Source organism: Lepisosteus platostomus, chromosome 18, assembly GCF_059453375.1.
Source record: "Lepisosteus platostomus isolate fLepPlt1 chromosome 18, fLepPlt1.hap1, whole genome shotgun sequence".
Classification (NCBI taxonomy): Eukaryota; Metazoa; Chordata; class Actinopteri; order Semionotiformes; family Lepisosteidae; genus Lepisosteus; species Lepisosteus platostomus.
Window position 1 is genome coordinate 9,183,086 of NC_142628.1, and position 16,922 is coordinate 9,200,007.

Here is a 16,922-nt window from a genome sequence, read left to right on the forward strand (position 1 = left end):
ATTATTTTTGGGAGATTGGTACAGATACCTGAGCAGTATTCTAAAAGTGGATTGTTCTTTTCACACACAAAACTCTTACACTTTGTCAATGGTGTGATCTGTTGCCTTGTTAGAGGCATGCATGGTTATCGATCTCTGATACATTTGAAATGCTGAATCATGCTCTCACCATGACAAAGGCAGGACTTCAGTCTCTGGGACAGAGCTCTCGGTGACAAATCACATACGTACGGTATGGTTTCCTCCAGACACGTTTCTCTCGCTGTGACCTTGTACGGATCAGGTTCACAGATTGTATAGGAAACTCTCCACCCACAGCAGAATGGACTCTGACCACTGTATACTGCAGTCTGGGACAGCTCAGGCAAGATGGAACAGAGTTTGGTAAGGCTATTGAATTTGTTTTTAGATACTGCTTCCAGTAATTAAATAGCACCCTTATTTTTGCTTTCGCACAATGATTTTGTGACATACAGTACATGGCATACATGTAGGAGTGTTCCATCAAATGTCTGCAAAATTGTTTGCATTTAATAAAACTGGAAAGTCTACATATCTCCATTTCTGCAGGATTATGCAAAATTTGCAGTTATATCCTTTCATGCATCTGAAGTAAATGCAAAGTGAATCAATCATACTAATTCTTAATGTGCAGTAGGCTTATATGACTACAGCTCTTCTGTCTGTGTTGGGAGGAGGAATTCGCCGCACATATTTTAACAATGTATGCATTTATTTCTTTGGAGTATTGCGTCTGAACTTTTTATGCTCCAAAGACACTTTTGGATTTAATGACGAGCACAATAATCAGCTTTTTTCAATAAAGGTCTTGGCAAATGCATTATGCCAGGAAAAACCTACTCACAATTGCACAGAAGAGGAGTCTGAACTCTTTCACTGTTGAAGAGTAGTGCCAAAAAGCCAAGCACAATTCGAGAAGGTTTTGTTTGGGGGTGTTTCTGGGGTTTTAATTTCTTAAAGACATACTTTAGGCTTTAATAATTTACAGGATGTCATTATTTCTACATTGTGATAATTGCTAAGTGTATGTTACAGCTCCTCTCTTAATGAAAAATACATTTTAAATATACTGAGAACTAACGTATGCCTTTAGTCCTATAGGGCTTGTTGTAGAGATGGTATTATTCTGAGATGGCAAACTTTTTTTTGAACATGTGAGATGTGAGTTTTTACAGTACATTGGAATGTGATTTTTAGAGAATGCATGTGCAATTTCTTCTCTTCATATAAAATAACATTCAAATTTATAACAGTGCTGCAAGTGTTTTAAGACCTTGGGATAAATTAATTCTAATTTTGAACTAAGACAAATTGACCATCAGGGCCTGCAGCAGACCATTTCATGTTACCAGGACTCAATGGAAAGCTTACGATATGCGTTCACGGAAGACAGAATTTAGAGGTCATTTAAAAAATTAGTGGAACAAGTGTCTGGATTTGAATATAACCAAGGATTTTACGTTATAATTTTGTTATGAGTTCTTTTTAAAATATTTTCTTTCTTACATTTTGATGGCCTATATTTTTCAAAGTACATCTACAGTACATCCTTGTGTTTCCAGCTGTTACCGGTGGTGATCGGGGCGGCTGTTGTTGCTTTCACCGCGCTGTACTTGTTCTTCCGATCAGTGAGCTCAAACCACAAGAAGAGAGGAAAGAAATCACCCGTTACATTACAGGATCCCTCTGCAAAATATGCATTGCCTTTAATAGATAAAAAGGTAAGATTCCTTCTGGGGACCTTTGGGACATGTTTAATTTTGCTGTTTGCAACATGTGACTCAGTCGAGACTAGACAGAAACAAATGACTACTAATTAATAAAGAGAATCTCTTATGCTCAGTTATATGCATTGTAAAGATTCTTTCATGCTGCATTTAGTTTTTTCATTGTATTTTGTCTTTTATAAAACAGTTTATGTTGAAATGTCTCTCACTTGGTCACTTGACAGGAAATTAATCACGATACCAAGAGGTTCACATTTGGCCTCCCATCTCCAGATCATGTCCTTGGCCTGCCTATAGGTAATTTAAATATACATATGGAGAAGCGCAATATTTTATGACGATTGATGTGAAGAAATGACTTCAATGTGCTTTCATGTAGTATAATAACAGACAAATTTGAATAACTCATCATACCAAACAAAATGTTTGCTATAAGGACACGACACAAGGGTTGTGTTAGTGAAGTTGTATTTGACCTGACCCTAGATTTTTTCACAATAGTCTGGCCATGTTTCTTTTGTTTTACCTTATTTGAATTGTTGTGCGGTGCTTTGTGAAAGTTGATTCCATTGGAATGTTATAGTATAATAAATTGATAATGATATTGCATGTAAATCCAGAAATAATGAAAAAATAGATATCCATAGCATCTGTTCTCTTATATGGATGCACTGTAGTATCTCAGCTTTAATCATTAATTACCTAAGAATTAACCATTTGTTTGTTTTTGAGGACAACATGTGTATCTGTCTGCTAAAGTGAATGGAAATCTGGTAATCCGAGCCTACACACCAGTCTCAAGCGATGAAGACAAGGGTTTTGTGGATCTGATTGTAAAGGTATTTTTATTATTGTAACTGTACATTTTTGTTGATGATGGGCTTTTATGGAAGCGTGCAAGATATTCAGGGGAAATGTGTCTCCAAATGACTGAATTTCTCTCTCAGTACACATTGTAAGTGCTGGAATGGTACTGTAAATCCAAACTCACATATGATCTTTCCAAACTTTCACATCTTTAACTGTCATCCAGGTGTACTACAAAAACATGCACAAAGATTACCCTCAAGGAGGAAAAATGTCCCAATATCTGGACAACATGAACATTGGAGATACAGTGGATTTCAGAGGCCCTAATGGACTACTTGTATATAAAGGAAAAGGTAATGAAAGGACTTTTCTCTATTGAATTGAAACTGCAGCCAACCTGCAATGGATGTCACTTTCTTTTTGCCAGTCTACATCTTTCTGCCCAGCAGGAATATCCTGCCATCAGCTGAGAAATTGCAGCTTGCCAATTAATGGATGAGCCCATGTTTTTCTTAAAACAGGCCTGATAAGGCATTGTCTGCAAAAACCTGTAAAGAAATTTTATAGCACACTGTCAACGTCTCCTTACTTTGATTGTTTCAGTAAAATTTATTTAGATAAACCAAGATTAGAGACAGATTTCTGAAGAGCATGGTGCAATTTACTTTTTTTAAAATTCTATAAACGATATACACAGACCACATATGGAGCTTATTCATTTAAACAACTTTTTAAATTAATTTTATTCGTTCTGTGTACTACAGTGAGAGCAAGTACTGTAGATGGGTTTGGTAAGTTTTGGCCAGTAGAGGGCAACATTTGCCAACTGTTGTAGCAAGATCTTTGAAATGATACCTCTGCCAAAGAATTGTATTTATTAGTTTTGTATCCAGTTTCTCTTTGCTTTGAAAATTTGAGGTTTTCTTATTGGAACATAAAGTAAGTTTATAAGATTTTTATATCCTAGTTAACTAGACAGAAAATTATATAAAAAACGGAATGTTACAGAAGTGAACCAATCGGTTTCTGGGTAGTCACAATCCAGCAGATTTATAGGCCTCACCTTAACTCATCAACGTCTATACATTTGGAAGAATTTTATTTTGTTCAGTTTTGAAGTTTGGAAATCATTTATTCTTTTGTTCATTCAGGGAAGTTTGAAATCCGTCCAGACAAAAAGTCAGAGGCAAAAGTGAAGCACATTAAGAATCTTGGAATGATAGCTGGAGGAACAGGTAAGTCCCTTTATTAAATTTAAGACATACTGTACCTCATTAAAACATTCTTAGACAAGAATTGTCCTATTATTATGCATTCTACTATTTCAATAATCATTTTCTTCTTTTTTAATTAATATAATCTGTCCACTGAAGGAATTGTTATCAGATATCCCAAAATTGTTCAGTAGTTTTTAGAATGAGGTGGAAATATCAGTTAGAAGCCTGACAGTTTAGGAATAATTTTGAATTTCTTTGCACTGTTTCCCATGCAGGAATTACTCCAATGTTGCAGCTAATCCACCAAATAACAGCTGATCCTGAAGACAAAACAAAGTGCTACCTACTTTTTGCAAATCAGGTTAGGACATAATTGAAAATAAGTGCTTTTAAAATGTAAATGTTAAAACGATGGTCAAGTGTTTAACTTAACTTATGGATATATTTTGCCAGGACAAGAGCTTGTCTTTTGTTTTACTTTCCTTATTGTATATACTGTAAAATTGAGATACCTGTATATTGTAGCTGTGGACTGTATAGCAGTACACAACAGTTTTAGAAATTCAAAAGGGGACTTTTAAAGATCTACTGTATGGTTATCCTGCATTAATTTGGCTGGCTACACCCTATAGTTCAATCACATTACAGATTGAAAAGCAAATGGAAATAATCCCTCAGTTTTCTGATTGTATTAATATTTAATGATGCAAACCTACAGCAATATGAGTAGAAAACAGTAGTAAAGTATACACAGATATGCTGATCGGAAACCATGGTAAATATATTAAATAAATAAACTTGGTAAAAGTATGATACAGATGTAGTAACATCTGCAAGATCATTAGCTTAAGATAGAACTCCTGATTATTGCTAATGTCATAATAATAAAATAGAATAATAATTATCATTACTCAATATCATTTTCATAAAATAAGTTAAGGAAAATATTGCTAAATTCCATTGAGATTCTAAGAACAAAGGCTTTTTATGTGCATAGAGTGAAAAGGACATCCTCCTGAGAGCAGAGCTGGAAGACGTGGCTCGGAATCACGCTGATCAGATCAAGCTGTGGTACACCCTGGACAGAGCCCCGCAGGGTAAGAGACTCAGCACACCAAACACTCACGTCAGCTGCTGCTTGGCTTTGTCATGAATGCACAATAGTCGTGCTGATCAAGCTGTCTGATTTCTGTGATAAATGTAAGGCATGAAAACACTGATGATGCTGTCTGATTTTTGTGAAAAATGTAAGACGTGAAAACCCTTTTTTGCACAGCAAATATGTTGATATAGAAACTTTATTGATCCCGTGAGGGAAATTGCAGTGCAACAATAGCTTAGCACAGTCAACACAGCACAGTGTAATGAAATTATCTAATAATACAACAATACATACAATACTGTCGGTACAGTGAGAAGAGCAGTAAAAAGTAAAAAATTGATTACACAGAGTTAATTGCTGTGAACCCATTTATATATGTTAATTGCAATGAAACCAATCAGTAAACTAATAAGTTGCATACCTGAGTGCTGTTAATTTGTGTGATAGCATACAGAATTAGGTTTGGATGTGGGAGCAGAATTATGTTGAATAAATGACTGAAATCAAAACTAAATAATTGAATAGTTATATCTGAAATACAGCTTCTTATTGTGTATGCTAGCTTAGAGCCAATCTTTATAGTTTAAACTCAAGCCTCTCTCTGCATATACATTTATCTTCAAGGACAATGATAATGAGGTTTTTCAACCTGTTTATTGAAAATATAGCAAGGCTGGTCCTAGCCTCATGCTTTCACTGTAGCTTTAAATGGTCAGTAACGCCCCAGGTTCATTAGGGTGGAGCTAATGCCAATGTCCCAGAGTAGTAAAAACAGCATTCAAATAAAAGACAAATTCATGCTTCTAAATTGTAGACCTGAAGAGTTAAGCTTGTGTTTTGTTTCACAGGTTGGAAGTATGGCACTGGATTCATTAATGCCGAAATGATTAAAAATCATCTGCCTCCTCCAGCAAATGATGTCCTAGTTGTAATGTGTGGTCCACTACCCATGATTCAGTGTGCATGCCAACCCAATCTGACAAAACTGGGATACAAGATTGAGGACACGTTTACTTACTGAGAAGCAACCTTGATCTCATTGAGGAAAGTGTATGACACATATTCTATTTCACTGTGAAGCTGAGTACTTTTTATAAGACAAATTATATGAAATGTGAAATGACTTTCCTCACTCTTGAAGACAGTTATTACTTTCTCTTTATGGACTAATATATGTTAAAATATAGGAATCTCTGTTTGTAATACCTTTTAAGAAACCAATACCAATAAAGTTTAATTAAAGAATAACTGAAAACAGTTCATCCAATCTCATTTTATTACATCAAAAATATTTAATACTGTTAATGTAACATGAAAATATGCAGACACAGGAATTAAACATCTGTTGGGAACAAATATTTGTATATTTGAACTACTTTAATATTTAATTTCCTAGTTCCCACTTAGATACAGCATGAAAACAACATCAGTGATTAAAAGAGAAAAAAAAGATCTAATAAGCATGCATTTTTTACTTTATTAAACTGAAATGTAGAATATTAGACAGGATATCAGAAGTGCTACTTTACAAGGATTGAGCAATAATTATAGGTGTTTAAGCAATGCATGTAATATAATTATAAATAGCAATTTGATAGTAAGAGCAGATTTAGAACCATTTTACTTAAAACCCATCTGCTTTAGACCCTCCAATCTTATGTTGCATTTTATAATGTATGATGTTTTGTGTTACAGGTACAGAAATGTAGTGGACAATATAATTTGGAAATCCTAAAAAACATGATGCCTGTTTAATAATGTTCATGGTCAATGTTTTTTTAATTACAGGAGGCGCGTAATTAACAGCTGTGTATATGAAAGTCCCACTCCCAGGTGTGCAATAAGGTGTTACTTTTAATTCATTACCTTAAGAAATTTCACACGGTCATCACGCACGGTTTCCCTGTTACTTATTAACTCCACACATGACCTGTAGAAAATGTAGGTAAACATGATTTTATCTTATTACCATAAAATTATAAATCTTTAATAGGTCACAACAAGTGTCTTCTTCCGATCTCTTCTTTTCTCTCTTTTGGTGACAGTTGGCAATTAGCGGTGTGACTTAGCGGGTGACTTATTTTAAGTGAAGTGAGGTGAAAATGTTTCCTCTTACACCTCAGAAGGAATCTCAGGAGGGTTCAAAGGTATTAATAGTGCAGTGAATCGTCATGAGTTCTATAAAGGAAAATGTTGTTTTAGGGTAGTTTCAATGTTTTCCATGAATATTGTAAAGAGAATTGGTGTGTCTTAAAAAATGTGGACAGGCTTATGGCTTAAAAGCCTTGTAGCTGGACTGCCCATGTGACTGAGGTCCTTTGTCCTGGAAATTATATACTATAAATTACATAAGGGTTTGCACGCAATCTTTGGACTAAAAATTCAGATAGCAGTTGGTTGTAAATCAGAAACCAGAAACAGATCAAGTTCAAACAGTACAGGGAGAGACGTGTAAAATAAGTTGTAAATCTTCGATTAGCGGGTTGTTGCTTGTTATAAAAGGGTTTCCAATCCAGGCACTTAGGTAAACTTGATGACCATCATTAGGGGTTCGTCGTGCTTCTTTTCTTTTTGAGCAATGGTCTGCAACATCTTTGCTGGGGTCACAAAGGTTTTTGATCCTTTGAAAAAATTCTCAATGAACGCTTGGTCGATTTTAGCACCTTTGCCAAAGGCAGCCTGGAAGTTATTGCTTAGCACACCATAAATGTTGCCCGGATCATTTTGACGACCAAAGAAAAGGAAGAGGGCGTAACAGTCCTTGCCGATTGAGGAGCAGAATTCAATCATCTTCTCTGGCTTTGATTTATCAGCCGACTCCATCTTGGCGATTTCCATACTCTCAGTTAACATTTCAACCTGGTCTCCTTTAGCAGGCTTGCCCTCTTCTTCTGACAGGTGAAAGACCTGGACTGCGATCTGGACTTTGGGGTTCTTGCTTGGTGCATCAATGAGAGCCCAAACCCAGTCGGCACCCAGTAGAATCTCCTGCTCTTTGGTCATTGTAGTACAATTGAAGGTTTCTGACAGCTGAAGGTAGACACTTTGGTTGATGTATGTCATGAGAAAGACTTCATTGAGGGTAGCAGCACTGGGATGAAATGTGTTTTCAGGATCCTGAAATAGAAGGTATTCTTTGGTTCTGTTTGAGGCATACTTGACACTCTCTCCAAAGTTTTGTGTGAAGTCGGCTTGGCTTGTTTTCTTCATGATCCCCTTGAATTCATTCGTGATGAACTCATTCATGAGGGCTTTGACTTCAGGTGTTGTCTGTGTTTGACCCATCACTGAAGAATGCTTAGATTGTTGTCTCCTTTATACACTGAAATCAAATGTTTAGATAAATATTTAATGTATACATTTTTATCATTTGCACAATATGCCTACATCAACAATAATATGATCATACAACACAATGATATTGCTGTGAAAACTTTGGATGTAAAAACAATATAATACTTTATATGCATGGATCCATTCCTGAGACATTTGGTAGATTAGTAGCTGTGAATGGATCTTCTATGTTTTGGAATACTGCTGCTTTTCTTGATATAACCTTTAAATTATATGGAGTAACATATGGATAAGGATGAAGAAATTATTCAATGCTTTTATACTTAAAATATTTGCCATACTTCATATATTTCTAATCATATTCCAGAATTTATCTACGATCTACCATGATCATATTGAACGTCACAATAAAATACAGGAAGAAAAGTCCCACCTAAGAAGATTGATACAAGCCCTCTTAAATTACTAACCTTTCATTTGCTAATGTTCTACAGAACCTGCCATGAAATTGCAGTAACCCAGTATCCCCAGTATTGTAAACCCATTATAGAATTCTGCGTTTTAAATTATAATATGTAACAATAGGTTCATCCTTTGCTTCCCAGTATACATTTGATTCCATTTGGCGTTACGCTGAGATCCTCCTTTATGAAATATACATTATACTCTATTCTGTGAAGAGAAAGAAAACTATTTCAAATGTTTTTTTTCTCCTTAAAATCATTGAGAGAGGATACTTACCAATGCTCCTATACTCTGTGCGTTATCCTGAGTGAAGAGCACACAGCTGGCATCAAAGTCCTTTCTGAATACCTGGCAAAAAACGCGTTCAGGCTTGAAGCAAAGGCACAAACTGGAAACTCGGGGGGTATGTCTAATACACATCTTCACCTTGCTTTGACTTTCAAATGGTGTGCTTTTCTAATTGCGTGAGTGTCCGCCCAGGGCTTGGGCATTCACTCTGCTAAAAAAGCTGAGCATTTAGTCTTTGAAGATTGCAGTTCCCTTTGCAAATACATGACAAGCCAATTTTCAATGTAAATCCCCAAATGGGAGTAAAACCTGTTTCTGGTTTCCCAGGATAAACAGACATTTAACCATTCTAGTTAATCACAGGGTGTGTCTGACAGTAACTTTATATTGTATTCAATATCAAATAATGGAAAACAAAATAAATCTGAAATGCCTATTGTATACAATTATATTTATTTTTGTTTTATAACATAATATAAAGCTTGTGTCACAAATAAATAAGAAGGAAATACTGGAGATGCAGAACTTAACATTTGCCAAGTTCCCAAGCTTAGAACAAAACTTAACTTCAAAACTTTTGTAGTAACCGTTATCCAATGTGAACTGAAATGATACAAATAAATACATGATGTTGGAAGATGTTAAAGCAGGTGATTTACAAAAGCTGCTGGTCTTAGTTTCTCAGTATAGTTGAGGTATTGATGTTTTCCCTGGTCAAGCTGCATGTTAGTCTGGCACTTTCTTCTCAGAGTGTTGCTGTTTGTCCCCATCTGCAGTCCTGCAGCAGGTCGTCGTGGCTTAGCAAATACTGAAAGCAAGAAGTGTCAGGTGTTGGTGTTAGCTTGAAGCATGGCATGGCTGAACTGTCATTTATGTCTCCTGAGAACTTTAGAAAATCCTATTCACAAAATACAGTTGTTCCAAAAGTTTTGTAAATTATACATTAATCATGGAATTTAAGGACCTTAAGTGCTTCATTTGGAACAAAATGATGAAAAAGCAGTTAGCCCACTTACTAAACCTACATTATAGAGACAGGTGAGCACTGCACTAACTCTGTTTTGCAGACTTCTGCTATCAATAACTGAATACAGACGTGGTTAGGAATGTATTTTACTCTCTAATTGTGATCTTGTTGGTTTTATAATTGAAGCCGTATAGCACTGTACTTAATACTGAAGTCCAAAGCTCTCCATTTTATAATGTTTCACGTTAGCAGGATTATGGAATTAGGAATATGCATTTTACTAATGATAGCCATCACTTGGTTACTTGGTTAATTATTAATACATTAATGACAAAACTTTAATTATTTTAATATATATACAGTGAATATATTACATACTAAGCTTCAAAAGAAACATACTGTCACATACTGTATAACTACAACAAATTCACAAAGTTAATATCTAGTTAATGGCAAAATCTATTTTGTAATGGGTACACTGACATTCATGATACTGATGAAACTCTCATCATCAACAGGCCCATAAGAAGAGCAGAAGTGAGGTCACAGCCATTGATCAATGTAATACCTTCGGCTGCAATCAGTTGCTAGAATTGGATTATATAGTGACTAGACACTTCTGACTAGTCCTTTATAGTTGGACCTCCCCATCAACTGGCCTGTTATTCACATTAATTAGCATACAATTCTGCACACGTGTGCCATACTCACTGACATTCATCTAGGTGGTCTACACAAATGCTTAAGTCATTGCTAAAACATACTGGGCACCACAACTGGCAAGACCTCCTGAGCTAGGGGTCCCCAATGGGAGATAATTATTCAAGCTGCATACTGTACATATAGGGTGAGTTTCTTTAGATGCTCAGTATATATATCTTTCTGTGCATATATTTGGCAGGGGGTACTTACTGTAAGGTTATTTATGCCTGCTGAGAAAGCCCCTATCTGCTGTACTGTTCCTTCTGTAACCTCCATCTGTAAAATTAGGCAGCAACTGCATCAAACCATAACCAGGTCTGTTTTTATAACTTATTTCATGCACTTGGCATAACACTGATCTATTACACAATAAAGAATGTTTGAGGTGAGCATAACATAAAAGGATTCTAGATAGGTTGTCTTTGTTTTGTTTTAAAAAGACAGAAAATAGAAAACATGTTTATTGTAGGGCTTTTCAGTAATGGATTATCTGCATTTTGTTCCCCATGCTTTAAAAACTAGTTTAGCAATGTTTTGGATTATTAATTTTATTGTTAGCACATTTCTTGCTTGTCCTAAAGAAAACCCAGAGAGCATGCTCTTATCCTGTTCTGTTTGAGCTGAAGAAGAATACTCAGTCTGAGTTAAGGAATTGGCCACAGATCATTTTTTGAGATATAAATCAAAACAGTACTGTTTAAGACACACAATTATCATAATAATTAAATGTGTTTATTTTACTTAATCCTGTTATTTGTTTCTGATCAGGATTTATAAGAAAGTGAATATTTTTTTTTTATGAGCTAGCCAAAACTAGCTTCATGCTAATTGGCAGGATACTACAGTGATTCACTTTTAGATCAGGGGGCAATCATAAATGTTTTGATTATATGAGTGAAATTGAAGAGAGCTGTGATCAGACACCGGATGAACTTATTTCAGCACTGAACAAGACACTGCAGAATGAAATGTCAACAACATGGAACTGGTGCAAATTGTAACAAGAAGTGTTATAGCTCATACCTTTCAATGAGCCCCTTTAAGATGATGGCGGCGTTTTCCTTTCCCAGCATGCACTTAGTCATCTTGCATAAAATGGGCAACTCAAGTTTGACAAAAGCAGGTTAGGAATTGATTATTTTTTGTTAATCGTGCACTTTAGAATAGGAATGTGACCCTGGTGTCCTAGATAAATTCCTCTCTGGGTTTGCACAATCTGGTCTCTCTACATTTCTCCCTTCCTCTGACTGCTTATGAACTTTCTCACTTTTCCACATGCACAGCTGGACTGTTGGTGCATAACTGCTATCCCAGATCACCCATGTAGTGGATGATGTTTGTTCACTCCTGTATGTAAAGCATTCTGGCATCCTTTGGGACAATATAATGCAATCTATTCATTACTTTTATAATCCCACATTCTTGTTAAAAACCTTACAGTTGCATTTATACAACATTTAGCAGAAGGAGCTCAAAGAAAGATGCATAGAAGTAGAATACATTTCTGCTAGGTAATATAATTTTTGGGATTTTAATTGTGAATTATGCACAGAGTACAAAACTACAGTGTACTGTTGTAGGATCCATGTACATGTTTTGAAAAAACAACTTTCCAAAACTAACGCTCAAAGAGATTCTTTTATTATTTTATTCCAATCATTTTTTAAGTAAAATATACATAGGAGACGTATGCTTAATTACCATAGCAAACCTTAGTTTGCTACAAAAATATTTTAGGTTATATATAGGATATATTGTAACAAATAAACAGAGCATAAAATAGTGACAATGTATTTTCTCTTCAAAGGTACATAGCCACAGGATGGTTTAGCGTTTATGTGCTCATATAATATAATTAACCAACATAAATAATAAATACGTTCCCCAAAGTGCAAATATTGCACAGTGTTTATTATAAAAGAACTGTTTGTGAAACAGCTGGTTTGGAATTTTAAAATGTTAAATTTTTGAAGTCTCATAATACAATTCTAATACTTTTGGACTTATGTGCGAAATAAAATATTTATCATCTTAATATGCACAAAGCAATGAGCACATCATTTGAATTATAAACATCAATGCACTGTATTAAAGTAATAAGAAACAATTTCATACTAAAATGCTGAACACATTTTCAGACTGATTTAGGAAATGACAAAAATTCTTCCAGTGAACATCCGTTTTAGTTTGTCCTGAATAGTATACATGCCCATGGTTCAGGAGTCTAGGTGTTAAGTGATGGCACGGGGTTATGGTTGGCAAGCAATGATTCCTATCTTGACTGGGTGGATGACATCAGCTTTTTTGTCCCACCTGCTCCGGTCTCTCCATGTCCCTGTCAAAAATTGGGCTCAGTCCCCTGGTTCTTCCAAAGCCCCTGTGACCTCCATTTGAGGCAGGCAACTGCTGGGCTGTGTCCACTGGGCAAATATAATCCGAGGAGTCATCAAGCTTCTTTTTTCTTAAGTGCCCAAAATTTGAAAATCCAAGTTTCTTTGGCTAAAATGAAAAGGCAAAATACAGTCCGATTGATCAAACAAAAGATGTCCAAGTGTCCTCTTTTTTTCTGGTCTTTCCTGTTATTGTAATTACTTAAACTGATATATGGTGACTCATAAGCACTTTTCAATTTGAAATATCTATTACAAATGAGATTAAACAAATCTAAATGTGATTTTCCAATGAATGAAAGTTCCTACCCTGACTTTTGCAGTGGTGGTAAGGGGCGTGTAGCTGGAGGACTCCATAAATTCTCGCTTCTCTTGCTGTGCCTCTGACCCTATCAGCATGTTGAAGTTTGTTGCCAGGTGTCTCCTCAGAAGAGTTTTTTGAGGTGGGATATTCAGCAGCATTGCTAAGGTGTCGGAATTAAATCGAGGCTCTAGAATCTACAAAAAAGGAGGTAGAGTGGAGGTAAGGATAACTGTATGGAATTCTTTTTCACATTGACATTAGTTCAAAACACCTTTTCTGGCCGAAGGCTCTCAGATTGCATTCCAGAAAAAAGAATATTACCTTTTTCCTGAAGAAATAAAGACACCATGCTACCCTCCTCATATTAGATATAATATGTAATTGTATTTGCTGATTAAAAATGATACTTTTAACAAAGAATCTGAACTTAAACTAATAATAAATTTGAGAAACTTGTCAAATGAATGGTAGATTTACTTCCATTTTCTGGTACCTCCAAAAATGGACATTTCTCTCTGTTATTGTAACAGGGAAAGAAATTTTAAAAAGGCACATAAAACAGCAGATTGCATTAAATCAGAAAAGGGACTGTCTGGACAGGTGTGGGTGGCATTCACACTTGTACATGGCATTCTTGCCATGTAATGCATCTGTAATGTTTTTTAACAAGGTATTGATATACTCACAATCAGGCCCCCGTGAACTCCACTACCTCTCAGATTGGGCGCATACTCTGCCAGGTCCACTGAGCGCAGCCACTCCATCACCCGATGGTTTGACCACTGCATCACTTCCAAGGGAGAGCTCTTGTTCTGTGCCATACACACACACACTTTATTCTAAGGAGATAGTAAAATAACTCAATTTCAAACTGATCTTCAGCTCTTAGCATTGAGACTGACACCAATTCCCTTGGCAATGCTGCAGTGTAAAGGCTGTCTCACTGTCACTTTCAAACTGTTTACATTTATTTTTAATATGCTGTAATTTTCATTGTTAAGGTCAGCTTGTTCTAAATCATATTATCCCATGTAAAAGAGAACTGCAGTCCCAATTTCTCAGACCGGTTATTAAATCTCCATAACAAAATTAATTAATTGACGGTCTAGAAAATGTTTACTAATCCCAAATTAAATGTAACATTGTGATCATTGTGAAAGTACTGAAAGAGTCACAAACTTGCCATAGGCAAGATTCCTGCTCACTAGTAACCATAATGACTAATGTAATGTTATGCACGAGCAAATAAATTCAGGTTGTGCAGCAGATATTTCACTGCAGAAATGTTCTTATGTGATCTGCATGCAGAGTTAACAAGTAGTATTTGTCGGCAAAACCGCTGGTCGGCAAAAAAGTCGAGAGCAATATTTCTGCTGGATTAAAAGAGATGTTTATTCACAGCCTGCCTGTTTGCAATTTAATAGGGCCTGAATGTTTTGCTGCCTCATTCTGAATCAAGACAATGACAGCAATATCATTTCAGAGGTTTTACAGGTTACTGTGTACATTTTACATTTTACTGGTTTGAAATGCTAATTCTTTCTCACCCTGCCTTGTTCTGAATCACAGAATATGGCATTGCAGACACCTGTAAACTTAATCTATTTTGAGATGTACAGTAAATTGGAGGTTTTACAAGTTACTGTGCATATTTTACTTTTATTGTGGTTTGAAATGCACTCATCAATGCTAATCCTTTCTAACCACAAATAAAAAAACAACAGTGTTGCTGTTCCCCTTTAATACAGTAGTACTGTAGAGGAAATTAGAAGTCAGCCAAAAACAGGCTGCACAGAACAAGTACTATGCAAGTCTGTTCTGCTTACCTCATCTGCAGGCCTGCGTCTCAGGCAGTTAGCGTTGAAATTGTTGACATGCAGGATGTGAATGGCACATTTGATGCTGTGATGATGGAGCTGGCTTGTGACTTTAAGAAACAGGAGGTCATTCTGTGAAATTAAAATAAAATTGTATGTTAATGTTCCACATTATTTTCTACAGAAACCAACCGTGCTGCCATGTGCTCTGCACCCAGCATTGCCAGCAGGTACTGTACAGTATGTTGATTTTCTCACCAGTGAAACATGAGCACCTACCACTGTCAGGTACTGTAGCATCCTGCCATCCACCCTTGCTTCATTGAACTGATCTTTGTACTGTGGCAAGCCTATGTCATCTAGCCAACCTGCAAACAGGAATTAGGATATGTTCATTTTAAAAAATAATAATAATTCAAAAATGTTTAGCTCATGCAATTAGCAGACAGGAAGAAACACGACTGATTATTCCCATATGAAGTCAGTTTAATCTATAACTTACGTGTTACCCAGATGTGGTCCAGTTCAGATGATTTCTCGGTCTGTTTTGTGCTGAAGGATCTGAGAGCCAGTAGGCACTTCTTTCTGTGCAGGGGGTGCTTTATTCCCATTTCCTGGAATTTGTTCCACACTGAATATTACCTGGAGGCTTCATGTTACATACAATTCACTCTGTTGTGATTTTTAGATACCGTGTATTGCTCTATTATGTGCTGAAGACATTGTGTAAACAGCAGTAGTGTAAATATTAATGGTATTAATGTATTCTATTACTAGAATTACTTAACTCTTTCATATAAAGAAAACAGTTTTAAAATGCATCTAGAGAGGATTCCCTAGAATTTGCTAAACAAGAGTATGTATTTCTGCTACATTCATAAATGGGAAAATTAAAATAATTGCCTGATAGGGAGTATTATGTGTATCAGGAGTTGCAGGCACATATTTATGAGCAAAAGATTCCTTGTACCTTTTCAAGCTCCTGGGGTGTTGCAGCTAAGAGGGTTTGCCCATTGTTGACCCATTGCCTGGCCAGGCTCACATACTGGCCCAGACCAAAGTCCTCCAGCCAGCTGCACACCTGCTCTGTTGTCCACTTCGAGAAGGGAGTATTCAGGTCACTACAGGACAGAGTCAATGACAAGATGTATAACCTTTTAAACTTCACCTTTGAGGATGTGTAAATAGGTCAATTGTAGCACCATTCAAACACATTATGGTTATAGAAACTGAACAGACAAAAGCAGAAGCCTCATGCACTGGACACGCATGGACTATAAATGTCATTTTCATTATCCAGTTTAAATGAAACAAATAGTAAAGCATTTAAGGGAAATCAGCACCCTCCCCATGATGAAAAACTCTAAGGTTTATCCAGTGTGTTACTTGCAGTTAATCATATCATAGGTTTTGTTTAACAAATTTCTTTTGTGCCACCCTTACAGCCTTGATAAACTGGAAAAACATTTGAATGGTAGGAGCCTACAAACAGCAATTCTGAGAGGTATTTTGAAATTTGAAAACAAAGGCACTAAAGAAATTAATACATTTATGAATTAAAAATAAAGTAACACATATAAAAAAGAAGCTATTTGTATAGACTTACATCTACAATATGTCAGAATTCTATCATTTATGACCACCTTTCCAGGATAATTTTCCTGTAATTTTGGCTCACTGAGTTTCTACTGCTGTTGGGTGTGTACAACAGTGTTATCTTCACTGCTGTTGTCTCTACATCAGTAGAAACTCTACAGCAAATTAAATTAATCTTATCTTTATCTTATCTTAACTTGGAAAAACACATAACATTGATGA

General features: G+C 35.9%; 3 protein-coding genes across 22 annotated transcripts in view; 1 reads left to right on the forward strand and 2 right to left on the reverse strand.

Moving 5' to 3' along the window:
* The first annotated feature begins 232 nt into the window (after positions 1-232).
* On the forward strand, positions 233-6,137 carry cyb5r2 (cytochrome b5 reductase 2). 2 transcript variants are annotated; one of them, XM_088611769.1, is made up of 9 exons: positions 233-384; positions 1,584-1,742; positions 1,973-2,045; positions 2,481-2,587; positions 2,782-2,911; positions 3,710-3,793; positions 4,051-4,136; positions 4,773-4,872; positions 5,726-6,137. In XM_088611769.1, the coding sequence occupies exons 1-9, from the start codon at positions 370-372 to the stop codon at positions 5,896-5,898; spliced, it is 927 nt and encodes a 308-aa protein (XP_088467895.1). In that variant the 5' UTR covers positions 233-369; the 3' UTR covers positions 5,899-6,137. The 2 variants fall into 2 exon arrangements, with proteins under 2 accessions (XP_088467895.1, XP_088467896.1); XM_088611770.1 differs by lacking the exon at positions 3,710-3,793.
* Positions 6,136-9,222, reverse strand: rep15 (RAB15 effector protein). The gene is made up of 2 exons (XM_088611771.1): positions 8,913-9,222; positions 6,136-8,199 (listed from the first exon to the last, which is right to left on the reverse strand). The coding sequence occupies exon 2, from the start codon at positions 8,160-8,162 to the stop codon at positions 7,398-7,400; it is 765 nt and encodes a 254-aa protein (XP_088467897.1). The 5' UTR covers positions 8,163-8,199; positions 8,913-9,222; the 3' UTR covers positions 6,136-7,397.
* A 138-nt stretch (positions 9,223-9,360) lies between these two features.
* The window catches only part of ppfibp2b (PPFIA binding protein 2b), a 62,654-nt gene continuing 55,092 nt past the window's right edge, over positions 9,361-16,922 (reverse strand). For 14 of the 19 annotated variants that reach the window (XM_088611746.1, XM_088611747.1, XM_088611748.1 and 11 more), the window contains 7 exons: positions 16,075-16,225; positions 15,607-15,718; positions 15,384-15,472; positions 15,114-15,236; positions 13,974-14,126; positions 13,293-13,481; positions 12,213-13,092 (listed from right to left, as the gene is read on the reverse strand). In XM_088611746.1, coding sequence (XP_088467872.1) covers positions 12,889-13,092; positions 13,293-13,481; positions 13,974-14,126; positions 15,114-15,236; positions 15,384-15,472; positions 15,607-15,718; positions 16,075-16,225 — 1,021 coding nt within the window. In that variant the 3' untranslated portion in view covers positions 12,213-12,888. Of the gene's footprint in view, positions 9,733-10,803; positions 10,870-12,212; positions 13,093-13,292; positions 13,482-13,973; positions 14,127-15,113; positions 15,237-15,383; positions 15,473-15,606; positions 15,719-16,074; positions 16,226-16,922 lie in introns of those variants that run through there. The other 5 variants (XM_088611766.1, XM_088611763.1, XM_088611749.1 and 2 more) reach the window with 2 other exon arrangements.

Coding starts and splice junctions, on each gene's coding strand:
- cyb5r2 (XM_088611769.1), top strand. Junction 1,743..1,972: donor TGCCTTTAATAGATAAAAAG/GTAAGATTCCTT, acceptor GTCACTTGACAG/GAAATTAATCACGATACCAA. Junction 2,588..2,781: donor TTGTGGATCTGATTGTAAAG/GTATTTTTATTA, acceptor ACTGTCATCCAG/GTGTACTACAAAAACATGCA.
- rep15 (XM_088611771.1), bottom strand. CDS start 8,162: ATGGGTCAAACACAGACAACACCTGAAGTCAAAGCCCTCATGAATGAG.